This window comes from Oncorhynchus nerka, linkage group LG20 (genome assembly GCF_034236695.1).
Source record: "Oncorhynchus nerka isolate Pitt River linkage group LG20, Oner_Uvic_2.0, whole genome shotgun sequence".
NCBI classification, from domain to species: Eukaryota; Metazoa; Chordata; class Actinopteri; order Salmoniformes; family Salmonidae; genus Oncorhynchus; species Oncorhynchus nerka.
Window position 1 is genome coordinate 40,210,345 of NC_088415.1, and position 22,414 is coordinate 40,232,758.

The 22,414-nt window shown below is 41.6% G+C and overlaps 1 protein-coding gene across 1 annotated transcript in view; it reads left to right on the forward strand.

The window, feature by feature from the left end:
- Positions 1-22,043, forward strand: part of LOC115102506 (adenosine deaminase-like) — a 35,550-nt gene extending 13,507 nt beyond the window's left edge. Inside the window, exons 2-11 of the mRNA XM_029622535.2 lie at positions 7,269-7,330; positions 7,663-7,785; positions 12,223-12,366; positions 12,646-12,761; positions 13,692-13,816; positions 15,100-15,171; positions 19,463-19,564; positions 20,491-20,558; positions 20,736-20,865; positions 21,024-22,043. Of these exons, the coding sequence (XP_029478395.2) occupies positions 7,269-7,330; positions 7,663-7,785; positions 12,223-12,366; positions 12,646-12,761; positions 13,692-13,816; positions 15,100-15,171; positions 19,463-19,564; positions 20,491-20,558; positions 20,736-20,865; positions 21,024-21,134 (1,053 nt within the window). The 3' untranslated portion in view covers positions 21,135-22,043. The remainder of the gene's footprint in view (positions 1-7,268; positions 7,331-7,662; positions 7,786-12,222; positions 12,367-12,645; positions 12,762-13,691; positions 13,817-15,099; positions 15,172-19,462; positions 19,565-20,490; positions 20,559-20,735; positions 20,866-21,023) is intronic.
- The last annotated feature ends 371 nt before the right edge of the window (positions 22,044-22,414 follow it).

The following is a 22,414-nucleotide window of genomic DNA, read 5'->3' on the forward strand; positions in this document are numbered from 1 at the left end:
TCATGGTTTGGGCTAGGCCCCATAATTCCAGTGGAGGGAAATTTTAACGCTACAGCATACAATGACATTCTAGACGATTCTGTGCTTCCAACTTTGTGGCAACAGTTTAGGGAATGCCCTTTCCTGTTTCAGCATGACAATTCCCACGAACACAAAACGAGGTCCATGCAGAAATGGTTTGTCGAGATCTTTGTGGAAGAACTATACTGGCCTGCACAGTGCCCTGACCTCACTAATGCACTTGTGGTGTTATAGCAGCAAAGGGGGCAGCATATTAATGCCCATGACTTTGGAATGAGCTGTTCAATGAGCAGGTGTCCACATACCTTTGGTGATTGTAGTGTATAAACATATTAAAATGGTCCCCAACACACATAGCTGTTTCCAAGTGTTCAGTATGGGCCTCAACATCATGTTCTGACCAGACCGTACTATAGTGGGCAGAACCAAACCAATATGGGGGCATTCATAGCCGACTGCTCAGAAGGTGAGGGCATACCAGCCAACCGTTTCAACATGGTCCTTCTAGACGGATTTAGCTACCAACAGTTTTTTACATGGTCCTTCATTCCGCCAGATTTAGCGACCCAATAGTTTTTTTTACACTGGTATAACATTATTAGATATAGGTAGGACAAACCCTGTGTGTGTGTGTGTGTGTGTGTGTGTGTGTGTGTGTGTGTGTGTGTGTGTGTGTGTGTGTGTGTGTGTGTGTGTGTGTGTGTGTGTGTGTGTGCGTGTGTGTGTGTATAGAAACCCTGTATGTCCATTTTATTATGTTACACTGACTGTGTAAGGAGGTAGACCGTAAGAAAGGGGCAGGACAATGACTTGACACATTCACTCTTTCTCTTATCGACCACAGGTCAACTATCCATGTGACATAAGCATATACTGTGCATTACATAACATGTTGCGTTGTTTGATGAGTCTTGATTATGTGTTCTGTTACTGCCATGCCTGCCTGTTACACACACTAACAAAATAAAGTTGAAATAGACATTTTCTTTCAGTTCCTGTATCTATGTAAGTGGCAAGAGCACAGATTATAAATAACTATCTTTTCCACTGCATGGACAATCGCGGGCATATAAATTGTCACCCTTGCACTTTTCCTAAAAAAAATCATGAACATTGCACTCCAAAACACCTTGATAATCTGCCGAGTTCATGATATCCTGCACACGTTCAAGGCCTCCAGTGACAGAGGCAGCAATGTGACCCAACAGCCACAGAGTTTCTAAAACCAGGTGCAAGATTTCCAGAAATGCTTGCAAAGCAGACTAAGCAGATGTGGCCGGGGTTTGGGGTTTGAGAAGTGAAACATTCTTCCTTAAGTTGTTCATGTTCTCTAAATCTAAAGGCAGAACCTAGATTGGAGCCAATGTCTTAAGTAGTTGAACATGTTATTGCTTCAACCTTGTGAAAGTGTTTTAGTCAAAACAACTTTTATATTGAAGGAGTGCCTTTTGATTTGATGGCCTGCAAACTGTGCAGTTTGGCGCGAGACGACCGTTTGACTGATGACATGTACATGTGCGTGAGCTTAGCTAGCCAACGTCGCCAGGATATCGCCTAGCGTGATCGGGGATAACTAGAGGCAGAAACTGCTTCTCCAATCTTCATAATGTACTCCCTTTTGAAACAGCATTATCAAACCTCCCCATGTTTGATTGTAGGGAGAGTGTATGAATGGCTCATTTGGTCATTAGAAAAACATAGGAAGACCCCACTGCTGAAGAAGACAAAAGCCTGATTTGTACTTCTCAAAAACCCAATCAAACAAGACTAAATCCTGGGGGAAATGTTCTGTGGACAAGTGAAACAAAATGTGAGCTTTTTGGCAATACAGATCAGCGCTGTGTTTACCAACAACCAAATTTAGCATTCAATGAAAATAATACCCTCCCTACAATCAAATGGGGGAGGTTTGCTAATGCTGTGCGGGTTGATTTTTCTGCCTCTGGTACTGGGAACCTTAAATGTGCAAGGCATCATGAAATCAGCAGATTATCAGGTGTTTTGGAGACCAATGTTCAACCCAGTGTCCAAAAACTGGGTCTCCGTTGAAGGTTGAGGGTCTCCCAGCAGGACAACGACCCCAAACACATAAAAAAAAACACCCATGAATGGTTCAAGAAGAGGTTCTGGAGTGGCCAGATCTGAATCACATCCATAACCTATGGCCAGATCTGAATCACATCCATAACCTATGGCCAGATCTGAATCACATCCATAACCTATGGCCAGATCTGAATCACATCCATAACCTATGGCGAGATCTGAAAACAGCAGTTGGTGGAGGTCACCCTTCAAACATTGAAGAATTAGAGACGTTTGCTCATGGTTAGTAGGAAAGTAGGAAAGCACAGAATAGCCCATGAGGAAATAAGTTGTTACTACAATGCCAGAAGATGACCTCCCCTCTAAATGACTTAAACAGCTGTCTTAAACATGATCTGTCTATGTAGCCTAGAGTGGATTGATGCTCTGACATCATTGCCCATGTTGTTGTTGAGGTAGAGAAGCTCTCTGCTTGAAAGTCTCTGTGAGATTGTTTGTCTCCCAGCCTTGATAGACCTGTAATGGGCCTAAACAACAGAGACCGGAGAATATATGTACTCCTTAAAACTCACTAATGTTATTGAAACACTGTCTTCTTCAAAACCTCAATGTATAACTCATTGTTCAAATTATACACATGACACATTATCTAAGAACACATTCCCTCATCCTTTTGTCTGTTTCTTTCTCGCATCATACTCAGTCTTGCATTTAAGCCACTCTAGTGCTGGAATAATACATGTGTATTGACTGATAGGTTTCATGTATCAATCCGAACACAAAACCTAATGGCTCTGTGAGGCGAGATTACAGCTGTTGCTGTAAATTCATGAAGGCCTTTTGGTGTACTCTGACGTAGTTTTACTAGGGTGTGTAGTACACTGTGAAGTCTACCGAGTCATAGCGTATTCAGACAGGCTCCACATTCTTTCTAAGGATGTAAATCAGGGGTGTCAAACTCATTCCACGGATGGCCTAGTGTCTGTGGGTTTTTTGTTTTTTTCCTTTTAATTAAGACCTAGACAACCAGGTGAGGGAAGTTCTTAATAATTAGTGACCTTAATTCATCAATCAAGTACAAGGGAGGAGCGAAGACCCGCAGACACTCGGCCCTCTGTGGAAAGAGTTTGTCACATGATTGAAATGTTTCTCAGGAAATGATTTATTTCCCTATATTCCATAAGGTGACATCTAGAGAAAAATGGCTGTTGTGTTCAACTAGTTAGGATTTAGCCTTCATACAGTAGGCCAATGCTGTGCCAAAGATAACCCTGTTGGAGACACATTTGTATTTACAGTGCAGTCTAAAAATATTCAAACCCCTTGACAGTTTCCACATTTTGTTACGTTACAGCCTTATTCTGAAATTGATTAAATATTGTTTCCCCCTCATCAATCTACAAACAATAACCCATAATGACAAAGCAAAAACAGTTAATTTTTTTATTTTTTGCAAATGCATAAAAAAAAACAGATATCACATTTACATAAGTACTCAGACCCTTTACTCAGTACTTTGTTGAAGCACCTTTGGCAGCGACTACAGCCTTGAGTCTTCTTGGGTATGACGCTTCAGGCTTGGCACACCTGTATTTGGGGAGTTTCTCCCATTCTTCTCTGCAGATCCTCTCAAGCTCTGTCAGGTTGGCTGGGGAGCGTCACTTGCCAGCTATTTTATTAATCATATTAATCATTACCTCTTATCATTTCATCATTCTGAACAGTCATAACCTCCCTTTCATTTGCAAAACCCCCAGCCTTACTAATGATTCAGTACTACACAAATTGGTTAAATTATTTATTTACTAGCTAACTAAATAATAGCACAGGATAACATACACACTTACTTAATACATTAGAAAGTGTCCCTAGCGGACTGACACAACAACATATGGCGGCTTGTTACACAACGACATGGAGAGGGAGGAAAAAGAGACACATCGTTGAAACTATTCTCACAGTAATCATATACTTTGCACACATTGCCGCCCGTTTGGAGTAAGATAAATGTATTTATGTGTGAATGCCTTTGTTCGTTTTTTATCTCTGTCCGAACCAGACCTCCCCTTAGGAAGGGTGTTGGGTTGGCCTTTCAGCGGCACGCTTGTAAGGCTCTGATTGTCCGAAAGGGGACCCCCTTTCCCGTCTTCTAATGTTGTTCACTCTGGAAGATGCTCCTTGGAAGATAGGCTAGCCAGCCGTGTCGATGATGATGAAAGTAGCGTACTACAGTGATTTGAGAAGAGTAGTACGGTGGAATGGTTTGAAGAGTAGTAGGATGGTCCCACTTAAATTCGCTTTTCTAGATATTTGTTTTAGGACAGCTAATCAGCTGTACCAGTGATTGTCTGAGAGGGTTTTCTTCTCTAAATCATGTTGGTATTCAGGGTTCAAACCACTCTGGCGTGAGCTGCAGCTCGACGCTTTTCTGGTCTGGGAGTTGAGTTTATTTTCTTCACCTCGTGTTGAGGTTCAAAGTTCCAATCATTTCAAATGTGTAGCTACCACTTCACGTTTTTCTGGTCTAATGTTAACTTCTTTACCAATCCTTCTATGCACTCTGGTAGAAGGGGGCGGTTCCATCAGGCTGACACACTCTCTGACCTCACTCGGGGCGTGGCTACTTACCATGTGTAAAGTTTATAGGAGACAAATTCTCATGGCTCCTAAAATCACATTCAAAACGTATGACAAATGATGAAAGTATTTTTGTTATTTCATATACAACATTAAGGATGGAGACTTCATAGATGTAGTGTATATACTTTTCAAGTTACAGTATTTCCTTTATAACCTTTTTAATGACATCACAAAATATCAACCCATATGACATGATTATTCTTTAGTTCACCACTGACCATTCCCCACATTCGTCTGTTAGAAATATTGTTTCAGTATTCGCTTTAGGACGTGTTAGGGTTTCGGCGGGAAGACTGTTTGTATAGATAAAGCACATCCCTCTCTTAACCAAAACACTTTCATGATTTTTCATATTTCATATTGCCCTATTCACCGACGAACCCAAGAATTTCACGTATATACATTCATGATTTCTTACTAAAAGCAGGCGACGGTTTGTGTGCAACGTATATGGTTACTTTAGGTGAGAGGAGTTTCTGAATGTACCAACGTTAAGTGTCTCTGTCCCTCTTCCTCTCCATCTTAACAAGCATCAATGTTGTTGTCATTCCGCTATGGACCTGTTATCAGCGTATTACGTCTCCAGTCAATAACCGGTGCGGAGTGTGTATGTTTATCCTGTGTTCCCATTTAATTAGCTAGTAAATAAATAATTAAACCAATTTGTGTAGTACTGAATCATAAGTAAGCCTCAGGTTTTTGCAGATGCAAGGAGGCTACGACTGTTCAGAATGATGATATGATACGAGGTTATGATTAATAAGTTGACTGTTTATAGATGTGATGGGACCTTTTTAGAGTTTAATTCGGGAGATGCTAACTCTTTAAAGAACCGCTCTCGTGGTGCCCCAGATCCTAATGAGTTAATTGTTACATCATTAATTAAAAATGGGGTAACAATTAAACATAGTTAGTTAATTAGATAAATAACAGTCTTCAGATTAATGTTAAAGTCAAGTCACGACACATAGGGCCTACAGTGATTTTAGCACTGTTAATTACATACATTAAATTATACTAAAGTAGACTACCTTCACATTTCCTATAGAAAACATATTAGTATTTCAAGGCGTTGGTTTCCTGTCATATCATTGTTAGTGGCCGGGATCATGTCAGACCATAATTATCACACTCATACTAAACTCAATATGTAATAACCGTAATGGTATTCCCTTCAAGAACCAACCTGTCAGACACATACAGGTGTAGGATCTTAATTTTAAAAATAAATAAGTTATTGTTGAATTTTACCCCTTTTTCATGGTATCCATTTGTTTAGTAGCTACTATCTTGTCTCATCGCTACAACTCCCGTACGGGCTCGGGAGAAGGTTGAAAGTCATGCGTCCTCCGATACACAACCCAACCAAGCCGCACTGCTTCTTAACACAGCGCGCATCCAACCCAGAAGCCAGCCGCACCAATGTGTCGGAGGAAATACCGTGCACCTGGCAACCTTGGTTAGCGCGCACTGCGCCCGGCCCGCCAAAGGAGTCGCTGGTGCATGATGAGACAAGGATATCCCTACCGGCCAAACCCTCCCTAACCCAGACGACGCTAGGCCAATTGTGCGTCGCCCCACGGACCTCCCGGTCGCAGCCGGTTACGACAGAGCCTGGGCGCGAACCCAGAGTCTCTGGTGGCACAGCTGGCGCTGCAGTACAGCGCCCTTAATAACCACTGCACCACCCGTGAGGCCGTAGGATCTTAATTTGACCAGTATTGTCATAACAAAATAGTACTGCAGCAACAGGATTTTAACGTTTAGTCCATACGTACTTTCCACCAACGCAATATTGCTTGATCAGTGGTTAGGCTATTAGCTAGCCAAAATTTAAGCTACATGAACAGTGCAATACTGTAAAAATAACCAATTGTTAGTGCAGGTTTTCAGTAAATCCTATGGTGCAGAGAAAATTCCCAGCAATAACAGAGTAATCAAATTAAGATCCTACACCTGTAAACTGTAAGATGATAAAGATGGCTTAGAACTTTTCAAGGTTCTTTCCTGTTGCTCGTCTTGGAAGATTAGTTATTTCTTAGGAATACATGACCTATATTCTCAATCTCATCCAGTATGTGCCTCAGACGGTCAAAAGATAACAAAAACGATACATTATATACCTTCCCTTTACAATCGAATCCTCTGGTCATGTTTTATTAGTTGTAACTGAGGCTTGGGGTGACCACAGTCAATCTGCCCTGTAGTCAGCTGGTGTAGAGTAGCTGGGCAAGATTTAGCACTTTCCTCTGTCAGCTCTGATGGAATAAGGGCCGAGCACTCAGTTGCTCTTCTTTGAACCTTCTCTGGCATCCCTGGCCTTTTCACCGACTGCAACAACTACGGTGCCCAGTCATGCCCTCTGCATTCGTTATAGATGTGGTCCAGCCAACACATTGCATTGAACCACATCACACAACAACACATGCTCTCTCATTTGCCAATGTTTAGTCTATTGATTTGTTTGAGTTCATCCTGATTGTCTGTACTTCAATTCAGGCTAAATTACTCTATAGGTCATTAGGTTAAAGTACATTACATTTTGAATTTTGTCTCATCTTCAGATTGAGCTGCATGTGCATCTTGATGGCGCTCTCCGAGTGGAGACCATCCTAGACGTTGCCAAGTAAGTCTATAAACCTGTTGAATTCTTAGTATTTTGTTTAAATAGTGTGTTTTATTACAGGTTTTGCAAGTTCTCTTTAAACATTAACTGTCAATTTACCTTTGGTAAAAGGGCTATTAGACTCAAGTGACATGGTTTATTAGGTTCATGTGACACATTGTTCTTTCAGTATCTTTCGTTTGGAACATGTAGGCCTATTTATGGGGCTATTTTTAAACTAGCAATTTCCTTTAAGTCATTAATACAATTAATTGAAATGAACATTGAGCAGATGTGGCTGCCTATTGCTGGTTGTACTTTTAAAGTCCTCTGTTTCTGTATGTCTGTACCAGGCGACGTGGGATCCCCCTACCTGCATACACAGTGGAGGACATGAGACGAATCTGTGTGATACACCAGCCTGCCACCCTCACAGAGTTCCTCGGCAAGTTCGCAGAGTACATGCACGTTATTGCGTAAGTACCCTGAACATGAAGATGGCTGAGAGAATGAGATGCTGACTACTGCACGAATCCCCTGAGCTTTTGGTTTCATACTGTTGTTATCACCGGGAGAAGTTGTCTCGCAATGTCAAACTCAATAGCAGTGGTGGAAAAAGTACCCAATTGTCATACTTGAGAAAAAGTAAAGATACCATAATGGAAAATGACTCAAGTAAAAGTGAAAGTTACCCAGTAAAATACTTATTGAGTTCAAGTCTAAAAGTATTTGGTTTTAAATATACTTAAGTATCAAAAGTAAATGTAATTGCCAAAATATACTTAAGTATCAAAATAATTTTGAATCCTTTATATTTAGCAAATATAAAGGCATGGTTTTCTTGTTTTAAAATGTATGGATAGCCAGAGGCCCAATCTAACACTGAGACATAATTTACAAACAAATGATTTGTGTTTAGTGAGTTCGCCAGATCAGAGGCAGTAGGGATGACCAGGAATGTTCTCTTGATAATTGCATGAATTGGACCATTTTCCTGTCCTACTAAGCATTCAAAATGTAACTAGTACTTTAATAGTTTTTTTTAGGAATGTAGTAAAAGTAAATAAAAAAATAGTAAAGCAAAGTACAGATAAACAAAAAAAACTACTTAAGTAGTACTTTAAAGTGTTTTTACTTAAGTACTTTACGTGTTACAGCACAAGATGGTGTCAAGGGGCTAAACTACCAATCATAACTGCTGTACAGTGTGTTAGGAGTTAAGAGTTTAAATGTGTTGGCATGACACGCAATGCAATCAACAAGCTTTTAAAGACTGTCATTTGGGACTGTCATTTGTAATGATTGTGAATTGTGTGAGTTAAATAGCAGCCCAATTGAGGTACCTTCACTTTTAAGACCAGCACTTGATAGGTCTTCTTCCTGGTTAGTGAGTGAATGTAACGCAGACAGAGACAGTATTATGCAATGTTTCCTCTGGTGGCCAGACTAGGGGGTCAGTTAGTTGAAATGCAGATCATGCAGCACAGAGGGGCACGTCATGATGCCAGCAGGTGTTTCTTTGGCAACCAACTGAACTCAGACAGAGTCAAGGTTGTTATGTATTCCTTTCCCATTACAGCACTACCTTATATTTAACCCAAAATCTACAGTACCAACATATTTCACATTTTGGCCCCCCAGATGGTACTTTTGAAAAAAGCAACAATCCTAGTAAAAATCTAACCTCAAACCAGTACATCACTGGGGCCAAACTTCCTGCCATCCAGGACCTCTATATCAGGCGGTGTCAGAGGAAGGCCCTAAAAATTGTCATAGAATCCAGCCACCCTAGTCATAGACTGTTCTTTCTGCTACCTCACGGCAGGTGGTACCGGAGCGCCAAGTCAAGGTTCCAAAAGGCTTCTTAACAGCTTCTACTCCTGAACAGCTAATCAAAGGGCTACCCAGACCCCTCTTTTATGCTGCTGCTACTCTTTGTGTATAATCTATGCATAGTCACTTTAACTCGACCTACATGTACATATTACCTCAACTAACCGGTTGACTCTGTACCGGTACCCCCTGTATATAGCCTCCACATTGACTCTGTACCGGTACCCCCTGTATATAGCCTCCACATTGACTCTGTACCGGTACCCCCTGTATATAGCCTCCACATTGACTCTGTACCGGTACCCCCTGTATATAGCCTTGCTTGTTATTTTGCTGCTGCTGTTGAATTATTTCAACTTTTATTTTCAACTTTTTCCTGAACACTTTTTTTTTTAAACATCTTAACTTCTTAAAGTATTGTTGGTTAAGGGCTTGTGGGTAAACATTTCACTGTAAGGTTGTTGTATTCGGCGCATGTGACAAATAACATTTGATTTGATTTTACACGTGATGTTTCTATTCTCTGCCAGACTAATCAACAACCTCCCACAACTATGAAAAGAAACAATAATGGTTTGTAGTTGTAGCCTCTAGCCAGGACAGAGCAGCTGCTAGCTAGCGGTTATGCTGAATAAAGCATTCTTTATGAAGTCCTTCCCTTAAAAACCTTGTTGTTGCGTCTGGTGCAACCCCTACCCCACACACACACACACAACAAAATGGGGAACTTGATAGCTGCGTTTGGCTCATGCAGGATTTTTGTGTGTTTAGATGGATGGATAAGCATGGGGGTGGGGGAACAAAAAGCATTCAGACCAGGCCAGTTAGCAACAAGCGTTGGCGTTTTCACTTCCAGTGTAAAAGCCGGAAGCAGTCTTTTTTTTTTTTCAATCATGTGATGTGAAACAGAATCTGTGTTGTGAAGTCAAAAAGCAACAGAGAGGGAAACGACGCTAGGAACATCTGAGTGAGTTTGCAGACATTTCCCACCACTCCAACATACCCATTACTCCACAGGGACTGTTGCAGAAATATAAATAGTAAATCAAAGTACAGATACCCCCCCAAAAACTACTTAAGTACTACTTTAAAGTAATTTTACTTACGTACTTTAGACCACTGCTCAAAAGTGAGCGTTCGATTAATCTCTTGATCAATGAGTGTTAGGGTGAGTTTGTTTTATGCTGGTAGTGTTACAGCACAAGATGACGTCAAGGTGCTGAACGACTCATTTGTGTTCGTGTCAAGTTCAGTTTACAGGAGGTTGTGCTCCACCAAGCTCTTTAATCAGCTTTATTATTGCAGATGGCTCTTAGATGGAGATGAAAGTTCAATCTGTAGAGAGCCATGACAGGGAGATGACATGTACTGTATGTACTGTTTACTTCCCTGTTTTATTTCAACAAGAATCATAACTGCTGTACGGTGTGTTAGGATTCAAGAGTTTAGATGTATTTGCATGACACGCAATGCAATCAACAAGCTTTTAAAGAACACGTGATCACCTAATTTGTTAAATTACGGCTAAAATATGAAAGTGGGGGGGAGCTTTGTATTGGGACTGTCATTTGTAATGATTGTGAATTGTGTGAGTTAAATAGCAGCCCAATTGGGGTACCTTCGCTTTAAGACCAGTGCTTGATAGGTCTTCTTCCTGGTTAGTGAGTGAATGTAACGCAGACAGAGACAGTATTATGCAATGTTTCCTCTGGTGGCCAGACTAGGGGGCCAGTTAGTTGAAATGCAGATCATGCAGCACAGAGGGGCACGTCATGATGCCAGCAGGTGTTTCTTTGGCAACCAACTGAACTCAGACAGAGTCAAGGTTGTTATGTATTCCATTCCCATTACAGCACTACCTTATATTTAACCCAAAATCTACAGTACCAACATATTTCACATTTTGGGCCCCAGATGGTACTTTTGAAAAAAAGCAACAATCCTAGTAAAAATCTAAACTCAAACCTCACCCACTGCTCAGACTAACGTGATGTTTCAATCCTCTGCCAGGCTAACCAACAACCTCCCACAACTATCAAAAGAAACAATAATGGTTTGTAGTCGTAGCCTCTAGCCAGGACAGAGCAGCTGCTAGCTAGCGGTTATGCTGAATAAAGCATTCTTTATGAAGTCCTTCCCTTAAAAACCTTGTTGCGTCTGGTGCGACCCCCCCCCCCCTACACGACAACAACAAAATGGGGGAACTTGCTAGCTGCGTTTGGCTCATGCAGGAGTTTCGTGTGTGTAGGTGGATGGATAAGCATGGGGGTGGGGGAACAACACACATTCAGACCAATCATGTGATGTGAAACAGAATCTGTGTTGTGAAGTCAAAAAGCAACAGAGAGGGAAACGACGCTAGGAACATCTGAGTGAGTTTGCAGACACTTCCCCCCCACTCCAAAATCCCCATTACTCCACAGGGACTGTTGCAGAAATGGGCACAATATAACAGAATGATATGCACTCAAAATCCAATGAAACTACTATTACAAATGGCTATAATATTCTATTATCCCCTATGTCATTCTTCAAATACTGTACACAGGCTGATCTTACGTCCTTTATCGTCATTGCAGGGATAATGATAATTGCAGGGAAAATGATAAGTAATTTTCTCCTCCAGACAGTCAGTCCTATTGGCAGTAGCAGTTAATTGCTCAGTGTACGTTCAAGTGCAGTTCAGAGGTCACGTGGAGGGTTGGTTCAGCGGCTCGCTATGCTCTGACTCTGTGACAGTAATAGTCCTCCTGCTGTGGTGTGCTGAGGATGTACGATCAGATTACCCTTCTGTCATTCAGAGACACACGACTACCCTTTTACTAACCCTGCAGGCAAAGAGGGAAAAGACGCAAAGAATAGTTGGCCGTTCCTAGAACATTTCCTTTGTTTTATGTGTGTCCTAAATCAAGTTGTTTTAAAAATGTATTTGTATCTGGATGAGCATAATTTGAGGAAATCCCCCAACAATGTAGGGCCTTTTGTTGGTGACTAACAATTAGCATTTTTACCCGCCATCGTTGAGTAGATATTCGTGTTGTTTCTCTTGGCCTTCCACTGATTTTGTATTACCTTTCCAGTGGCGACAGAGAGGCGATCAAGAGGATAGCTTACGAGTTTGTGGAGGACAAAGCCAAAGAAGGGGTCATCTACGTTGAAGTTAGATACAGCCCACACTTGCTGGCTAACACTGACGTGGAACCCATTCCATGGAACCAAGACGAGTAAGTGGATATGATATGTTTCTGAGTTGGTAAGGTAGCTGGCAGAAAAGTGTGAATTTGAAACATACCGCATTAGCGATTGTCACACTTGAATATATGGACATGTGCAATACAGTACTTCTTTGAGTTCCTTGTGCTCTCCAATGGCAGAGTTTTGTATTGTTCATATCATTTGTAGGTATCTGTTCTTGTCCTCAGAGCTCAAAACGTATAACATTCAACATAGGAATGCATTCAAGGATTCTCACGGTCTTGATTTCACTCGCTCTCTTCTCCCAGAGGTGACCTGAGCCCAGATGAGGTGGTTCACTTGGTGAACCAGGGACTGGCCGAGGGAGAGAAGGCGTACAAGATCAAAGCCAGGTCCATTCTGTGCTGCATGCGCCACATGCCAAGTAATGCCCTCACTGTCCTGTTCATGCTCCTGTCCTGTCTGTCTGGCACGACTCATTCCCTCCTCGTTGTCTGTAGTTAATGTCTGTGATCCTTATCACACTGTAGGAGGTTGCAAGCCAAAACATCTCACATTTAAAAACACCTCCCACACTTTCTGTTGTCGTCATTTTCCGACTGTCTCTCGTTTCATTCCATCCCCACTCAACTGTGTTGATCTATACTTGACGATGGTTGTGATGCTGTGCACATTTATTTATTTTTCTCCTTAGCTGATGTTACCATTTGCAGACAGTAAAAAAGGGGCTCTTGTTTGTGTATTGTATCACTGAATGAACAATTGCAAGTCTCATCTCCTATGTTACAGTACAGAATGGAGCTAGCATTGTCTCCCATACAAAAGATCCCCTTTCAGGGCTTCCCAAACTCAGTCCTCGGGACCCCAAGGGGTGCCCGTTTTGAATTTGGCCCTAACACTACACAGCTGATTCAAAAGACCAAAGCTTGCTGGTTAGTTTATTACTTGAATTAGCTGTGTAGTGTTAGGGCAAAAACCAAAACGGGCACCCCTTGGGGTCCAGAGGACCGAGTTTGGGAAACGCTGCAGGTATTAGTTAAGTCATTTGGATTGATGTAACTTTCTGACTTACCAGAGCATAGTATTTGTAATTACATGTAACAAAATGTCAGTGGCTATTTTAGGCAGACATTCCATACATACTTTTAGCTTTTACTGAGATGCTTGGCCTATTACACATTCGTGGACTGCAGCAGACCATTTAGATAACCATTAGGTCATAAATCGAGCATGAAAACATTTCAGAAACATCCCCAGAAATCAAACATTGTGTTAAAAAAAAAATCTTATCTGTTTGACCTTACTACTTGCTTACCTTGCTACTGCTAATAAATGTGTGTGTTGTGTTGCACAGGCTGGTCCATGGACGTGGTGGAGTTGTGTAAGAAGTATAAGAAGAACGGAGTGGTGGCTATTGATCTGGCAGGAGACGAGTCACTCAACTGTGAGGCCTTCCCGGGACACAAGATGGCCTATGAGGTAACTGCCTAACTTTGAACCCCTCCTATCCAATTCATACTGTATGTGCTCTAGTCAACTGTTTTATCATTGTCATGCAAGCATGCATGGTTAACGGAAATGCTAAAGGACTAGAGTTGTCTTTAGCACATCGTATGCAGGATATGAGGTTAACCACTGTCCATAGAGCGAAGGTGTACTGAAAACACTAAGAATTATTCACATTTGATTGTTGCAGAACCGATGTTGCAGAACATCCGGACATGTTGCAGAACCGCAGACATTTAAGTCCTGCAATTGGTTGATGTATTTCCTGCCAATTACTTGCACCTTTCTTGTCATTATAATGAATGGAGTTGCTCTGTAGCAGAACCCATTCAGTACATAGAGGCATGACGGTCACTTTAGAGACACATTTGATGGCGAGATCATTCTTGTGAGCCATTTCTTGAAACCCAAAAACTTTCTTAAGAATAACAAAGGACTTTCAGCAATAAAACTATTCGCGCTGTGGTAAAGTGGGCCAACTTTAGAAATACTATAAGTCGGTAATAAATGTAGTAATAACAAGCCGACCAAAAGTCGACATATGTCATTTCAACATGACTTTCGTTCGTACTGCTTTGCATAGATCTATTTTCCATGTTTGTGGTGTAAATGAATACGAGACCGTTAAATCATTCCCTCAGGACGATATCTGGGAACACTGTGGTAAGTTTGACCAGAGGCTGGAGTGATACATTTGGACATGCCAGGGCAAAATACTAGGGGCTGGTATCTCAGAGCCAGATTAAGCCTAGTCCTGGACTAAATGGCACTTTCAATGGAGAATCTCCATTGAATATAAGGATGCCTTTTAGGCCAGGACTAAGCTCCATCTGCATCTGGGCAACTGGCCTTAAGAGAGTATTAAAAGAGAGCACTGCACTAATAGAGACTGTTAACATAACTGAACAAGCTCTAGATGGATTTTTTCTTTTTTTTGAAGCGTTGCTGGGGTTTGTCAAAATCTGATGTTTCTCAAATGTTGTTGGTGAGATGTAGTCCTTTTCAGTCTAGCCCTTGGCAAAAAAAAGAAATAAAAAATATCTCCCTACTCGTGACAATAGCACAAGCTCTTGGAATCTCTGAGGTCTTGGAACAATCTTATGACTGTAGGTCATCCATGTATAATTACATAGTTTCAAGACAATGAAAAGTATTTAGTTCGGGAACTAACTGCATTGCTAATGTAAAACCCAGATAGTTCTCTGGTTAACTTGGTGTTGATGCTTTTCATTGACCTTGATTGACCTTGTTGACAGGAAGCAGCGCGATGTGGGATCCATAGAACAGTCCACGCAGGAGAGGTGGGCCCTGCCTCGGTGGTGAAAGAGGTGAGCTTTCCTTTCCTCTATAGTGTTTGGGGAACACTAAATATGTCAATTTTAAATGACATGTCTAATGGCTGTTCAGCTTGACCTAAGACTTCCTCTACTGCTCAACACACAGCAGCGTTATTATGTTATAAGTGATTGCATTGCGAAAACCTTTTATAACAACTTAAATATGTATTTCAGATGGAAACAACTAAACAACTCAGTACACACAGCACACTATCCAATTTCATGTCTCCCGGAAAGTCTTCACTAGCCTATGTGACTTCCATTCTATGGAAGTCATCTTTTAAAATGTTGCAACCAAAGACAGCATATTACCAGGCGTAGGGTGAACTCATTTGAATTCAATCCCTTTTTGACAGCACCCCTTTTGATTAGAACGAAGCCTTCCATACATATTTGCCCATTGTAGAAGTGCTCAGAAAGTTACTTTTTTTTCCTTAAAGGGTTACTTCGGAATTTTGGCAATGAGGCCCTTTATCTACTTCCCCAGAGTCAGATGATTTTGTGGATACCATTTTTATGTCTCTGTGTCCAGAATGAAGGGAGTTGGAGGTAGTTTTGCGAGGCAATGCTAACTAACATTAGCGCAAGGATTGGAAGTCTATGGGTATTTAAAAGCTTAGAAACAGGGTGGTAAAACTGTTTTTACAAAAATGTGACCCGTTTCAATAAGCTAGGCTTACGTTGCACATCACTACTGCACAGGAGAGACATTTCAAGTTTTTATTTATTTATTTGAGGAAAAGGTGTTTTTTGGGGGCAGAAATGCCTTGTGGAACATGTTAACTTTCATGTGCCTTAATAACAAACTTGTATGCAATCTGTAAATAAAAATAAAATTGTAAAATTATGAGCCTAGTTGGTTTAGCCACAGAAAAAAACAGGAACCTTCCCTCTAGCCATGATTGTCTGAAATAATGGATGGGCTGGACTTGCCGAGAGAAGTTCGGATTGGTCTGCCCTGTAGCATGCTTCTGTCTATAACATGAGCTGCTCAGTAAACAGTTAATGAACATGCACCTGTGGAACGATCGTTAAGACACTAACAGTGTACAGACGGTAGGCAATTAAGGTCACAGTTATGAAAACTTAGGACACTAAAGAGGCCTTTCTACTGACTCTGAAAAACACCAAAATAAAGATGCCCAGGGTCCCTGCTCATCTGCGTGAACGTGCATTAGGCATGCTGCAAGGAGACATGAGGACTGCAGATGTGGCCAGGGCAATAAATTGCAATGTCCGTATTGTGAGACGCCTAAGACAGCGCTACAGGGAGACAGGACGGACAGCTGATCGTCCTCGCAGTGGCAGACCACGTGTAACAACACTTGCACAGGTTCGGTACATCCGAACATCACACCTGTGGGACAGGTAAAGGATGGCAACAACAACTGCCCGAGTTACACCAGGGATGCACAATCCCTCCATCAGTGCTCAGACTGTCCGCAATAGGCTGAGAGAAGCTGGACTGAGGGCTTGTAGGCCTGTTGTAAGGCAGGTCCTCACCAGACATCACCGGCAACAACGTCGCCTATGGCCACAAACCCCCTGTTGCTGGACCAGACAGGACTGGCAAAAAGTGCTCTTCACTGACGAGTCGCGGTTTTGTCTCACCAGTCGGATTCGCGTTTATTGTTGAAGGAATAAGCGTTACACCGAGGCCTGTACTCTGGAGAGGGATCGATTTGGAGGTGGAGGGTCCGTCATGGCCTGGGGCGGTGTGTCACAGCATCATCGGACTGAGCTTGTTGTCATTGCAGGCAATCTCAACGCTGTCCGTTACAGGGAAGACATCCTCCTCCCTCATGTGGTACCCTTCCTGCAGGCTCATCCTGACATGACCCTCCAGCATGACAATGCCACCAGCCATACTGCTTGTTCTGTGTGTGATTTCCTGTAAGACAGGAATGTCAGTGTTCTGCCATGGCCAGCAAAGAGCCCGGACGTCTGGGACCTTTTGGATCGGCGGGTGAGGGCTAGGGCCATTCCCCCCCAGAAATGTCCGGGAACTTGCAGGTGCCTTGGTGAAAAGTGGGGTAACATCTCACAGCAAGAGCTGGCAAATCTGGTACAGTCCATGAGGAGAAGATGCACAGCAGTACTTAATGCAGCTGGTGGCCACACCAGATACTGACTGTTACTTTTGATTTTGACCCCCCTTTGTTCAGGGACACATTATTCCATTTCTGTTAGTCACATGTCTGTGGAACTTGTTCAGTTTATGTCTCAGTTGTTGAATCTTGTTATGTTCATACAAATATTTACACATGTTAAGTTTGCTGAAAATAAGCGCAGTTGATAGTGAGAGGACATGTATTTTTTTGCTGAGTTTATATTGCCAATTTTAATATGGTACGTAATATCCACTTTCCTTGATTCTAACAAAGATTATTCAACCCCAAAATCTGTTAAGGAGCAGGTTTGATCCAAACTTTCTGATCTCACAAAATATAATACTTTTCTTGCCTCACACCCAAGCTAACTGGCTAATGTTGGCTAGCTTGCTAGCTCCCACAGGTTTGGATGCCATTGTTAATTGGTCATACTGACCCTAGTCATCATCCGATACACACAGATTTGGATGTTAACGTCAGTTTTCTCTCTCTCTCTCTCAAAAAAAATGTTTCTAAGAAATATCAGTCTCAGCCTATTTATCTGTCTCTGTTCGGAACACCGTAACCACCCGCCTAACACCCTCCTTCAGATCCTAGGCAGGCCCCGTGCACGGTTAAAACCAGGTCCTCAGGAACAGTCAGCAGATGGAGTTATATGTCCCATCTGGGTCGCCAAATATTCTGGTGGAATTTTCTAATCAAGTGAGAGAGACTTTGTCATTTCTTCAATCATCTTTATTCAATATCGATTTAATTCTTGCAATAATGAAACCGTCGACTCAACAGCCTTGACTGTTGAGTTGAGAGCCTACCCTTTACAGACAATGCTGTTCCTTATATACCTCATACCAAGATTGCCCAGTCATATCTGGTTCAACCCCCCCCCGTATAGATTGGGGGCACCTTAAGCCACTTTGGGTTCATCCTGTTGTCATCTGCCTCTGGTGCTGTCTCCCAGATGCCAGGATAATTAGGAATACTGAGGCCTTATGTTCCTCCAGGCTCTCTCTCTCGGTGAGACCCACCACATCTGATCTATGGAATGCCAGCTGTAGGTTTTATATCACCAAGCCATCAGCCCAGGCTCCACAAATACTCCTCTCAGTTAACTAGTGACTGGGTGTATTGATATACCATTCAAAGTGTAATTAATAACTTCACCATGCTCAAAGGGATATTCATTGTCTGCTTATTATTTATTTTTTTACCCATCTACCAATAGGTGTCCTTTTTTGTAAGGCATTGTGAAAACCACTCTGGTCTTTGTGGTTGAATCTGTTTTAAATGCAATGCTAGTCTGAGGGACCTTACAGATAATTGTGCGTGTGGGGTACAGAGATGAGATTGTCATTCAAAAATCATGTTAAACACTATTATTGCACACAGTGCGTCCATGCACATTTTCTCTCCTGAACTTATTTACTGTAGGCGTGCCATAACAAAGGGGTTGAATACTTATTGACTCAAGGCATTTCAGCTTTTCATTTGAAATACATTTGTAAAAATGTTGAAAAACATAATTTCACTTTGACATTATTGTCAACAACAACAACAAAAAAATCGCAATTTAATCCATTTTCATTTTAGGCTGTAACACAACAAAATGTGGAACAAGTCAAGGGGTTTGAATCCTTTCTGAAGGCACTGTATCAAACTCAACCATTGATCTTTTCCAGTGATGAAGACATGGATGTCTCCTAGTAGGGTGGGGTATGCAAAAATGGGTCAACTTTAAGCACTTCTATGTTTTGAAATTCAGGTCCAAAATGTCCTTTTCTGACCACTTCTTCCATGGGCAAACATGTATGGAAGGAAGGTTTCGTTTAAATCAAATGGATTTACCCAACAGCCAGTAGTTCTGTTGACGTGTAAATTTAAATATTTGTACCTGTTTGTGCATAACCGCGGAAAGTAGGGGTGCTGAGGGTTCTGCAGCACCCATTGATATATCACAATGAAGAAAATAATGATAGAAAAATAACGATAGAAAAAATATATAATAATCACAATTTGGGCACTAGGTCTTTATTACTCCCGTATGAGCAGATAACAATGTACTTGAGAGCAGAGCGGGGAGAGAAATACCCCTCCCCAGCCCAAAACATCTTTAACATGATTTCTCTGCCATGCCTTTGAACTGCTTGGTGACCCATATCTGATGTCTTCTTCAGGCTGTGGAGGTCCTGAAAGCAGAGCGAGTAGGACATGGATACAACACACTGAAGGATCAAGTGTTGTACAAACAGCTCCTGGAGCAGAACATGCATTTTGAGGTAAGAATGTGCACGTTACTTTTCACCTGTAATGAAAGTTACATTGAGCTTTGTAGACGCAGTATATTACATGATGTATCACTCACTTTATCTCATAAAACAAGCCATACACACTGTGTACAAAACATTAGAAACACCTTCCTTAATATTGAGTTGCACCCCCTTTTGCCTCAATTCGTCGGGGCGTGGACTCTACAAGGTGTTGAAAGTGTTCCGTAGGTATGCTGGCCCATGTTGACTCCGATGCTTCCCACAGTTGTCAAGATGTCCTTTGGGTGGTGGACCATTGTTGATACACACAGGAAACTGTTGAGAGTGACAAACCCAGCAGGGTTGCAGTTCTTGACACTCAAACCGGTGCGCCTGGGACTTACTACCACACCCTGTTCAAAGGCACTTAAATATTTTGTCATGCCCATTCACCCTCCGAATGGCACACACACACACACACACACACACACACACACACACACACACACACACACAATTCATGTCTCAACATCCTTCTTTAAACTGTCTCATCTACACTGATTGAAGTGGATTAACAAGTGACATCAATAAGGGATCATAGCTTTCACCTGGATTCACTTGCTCAGTCTGTCATGGAAAGAGCAGTCATGTTCCTAATTGTGTATATCCTACCATGGAGGCCTGTATGGCAAGCTAGTGCACAGGGACCTCTGGTGGTCACGGAGAGACATCACACATCTCATCCGCTAGCAGTACATCTGACTACGTCCCGATTCACCCACTCCTTATTTTGAAGTGTGCACTTCTACACTTTCTGGCATGGATTTAACAATGGTGGAAACTTACACCAATCATATGTTTTTTTTTTTTTAACCAATGAGTGGGAGTGTGCAAGGGCACACTTCTGGAAAGGGTTGGCGACTATAGGTACATGAAGGAATGCTGTGTGGTTTCAGGTGTGTCCCATATCCAGCAGACTGACTGGAGCCTGTCATCCAGACTTCACCGAGCATCCTGTCATCACGTAAACTGTCTTTCACTCCCTATATTATTTGAATGATACGTCTTTGGATCAAGTTTTCACCAATTCATGAAGATCGCAGTTACAGGCTCAGCTTGTTTCATTTTCGTTAAGGTTTACTTCATCGCCTCGGAATGACGTATGTGTGTGTGTGTGTGTGTGTGGTGTGTGTGTGTGTAGATTCAGGAAGGATAAGGCCAACTACTCTCTGAACACAGATGACCCTTTGATTTTCAACTCCAACCTGCACTTAGACTACAGCACTGCCCAGGAGTACATGGGTTTCACTGAGGAGGAATTCAAGAGACTGGTACAAAGCAAATTTGAACTCTTATACCAATTTGGCATTGTGGTTTAATACCGTGAAATACAATCTACCACTGTTGATGATACCACGTGTGTCAAATCCTACAGTATACTCACCTTTGTATGGTTGAATGTTTCTCTCTCGCTCACCTTGTTTTCCAGAACATAAACTCCGCTAACTCCAGCTTCTTGCCTGAGAAGGAGAAGAAGGATCTTGTTAACGAGTTGTATGAAGCCTATGGGATGGTGGAGAACACTTGTCTTTTGAAATGAAGCGCTGATCAGATCCGCTTAAATGGCAACACAACAAACCAGGAACCAACCACTTTAAACTCTTACTTCCACTCTGGAATGTCTATGCTCCTATGTGTACATAGATTGAACTAGCAATATGTTATTGTACTGCTGTACATAGCTTAAACGCTCTCATTGCAATGGAGGAAAAAAAGCGGTTAATTAGTATTCCATCTAACTGTGGATCCCACTGATAAAGCAGTTGTTTAGCCTACTGTGGAATTGGTGCAGAGATATAAAGATGTTCTTAAATGATTTATTTCAACCTGATGGTAAACAGTACAATCTGTTTGGTCTTTCTCAAAGTGAAACTAACAACTTACCTTGCCTCATCAAACAACAAGCACTTTATATGCCTGTCAATTCTCAAAGTACTGTTTGCATCCGGTATATATCATATATCATTAATTGAATGTAATAGATGTGTACTATCCATTTATGCTTAAAGGTAAGTACTTTTCATCTACTGGAGGTAAAATAAAGCTATTGTGTACTATATATGAGTTGTGCCTAGGTCAAGTGAGATAGGCCAATAGACCGTTTGAATCACCATGCCCACAACTTACTTAAAAATTTTTGGGGGGGGATGCATGAGGTTTACCAGCTCTATACCAAATATTTTCTAAACATTTAATGTTGTTGTGGTTCGCCACCTAGTGGTCAACTATAACTATCTACTAGCCATCTCATTGTAAGACCGCCTACTAAAGTGGTCTTACAGTTTTAACAATAACTTGTGTAATATGTTTTTCTCTGATTTAACACATTTTATATATTTTTTCATTTTTACTAATTTGAAAGTAATTCAATGTATTATACATCTCTTCTGTGGAGGACAATGATGTTAAAATACAAGCAATGTCTACAATGAAACACTTTTGCATCAAATGGTCTTTTCATTCTTGAAACGTATCAGAATAAAACTACAAGATGGACATCACCGTGCTATACACAATGTAGTTCAAATGTAAAACCACATTTCATGGCAACCTCCGTATTGAATCTCTTACTGGAAATGCACACATATGGAGAATCAGCAGGACCCAGGCACTTAGAGAGCTTCCTGATGAGTAACACTTCACTAAAACGTGCTTCTTCTCCTTCATCGAATAAAGACTTACTGTAAATGGAAGTTTAGGTGCTCCTTCCTATTGGCCGAAATGTAACCATTGGCTTCCTGTGACCATTCCAATGCACACAAAGCTGTTTATGGTCATAATTATAAGTGCAAATATTAAACTTCCACCAGTCATGTGTTT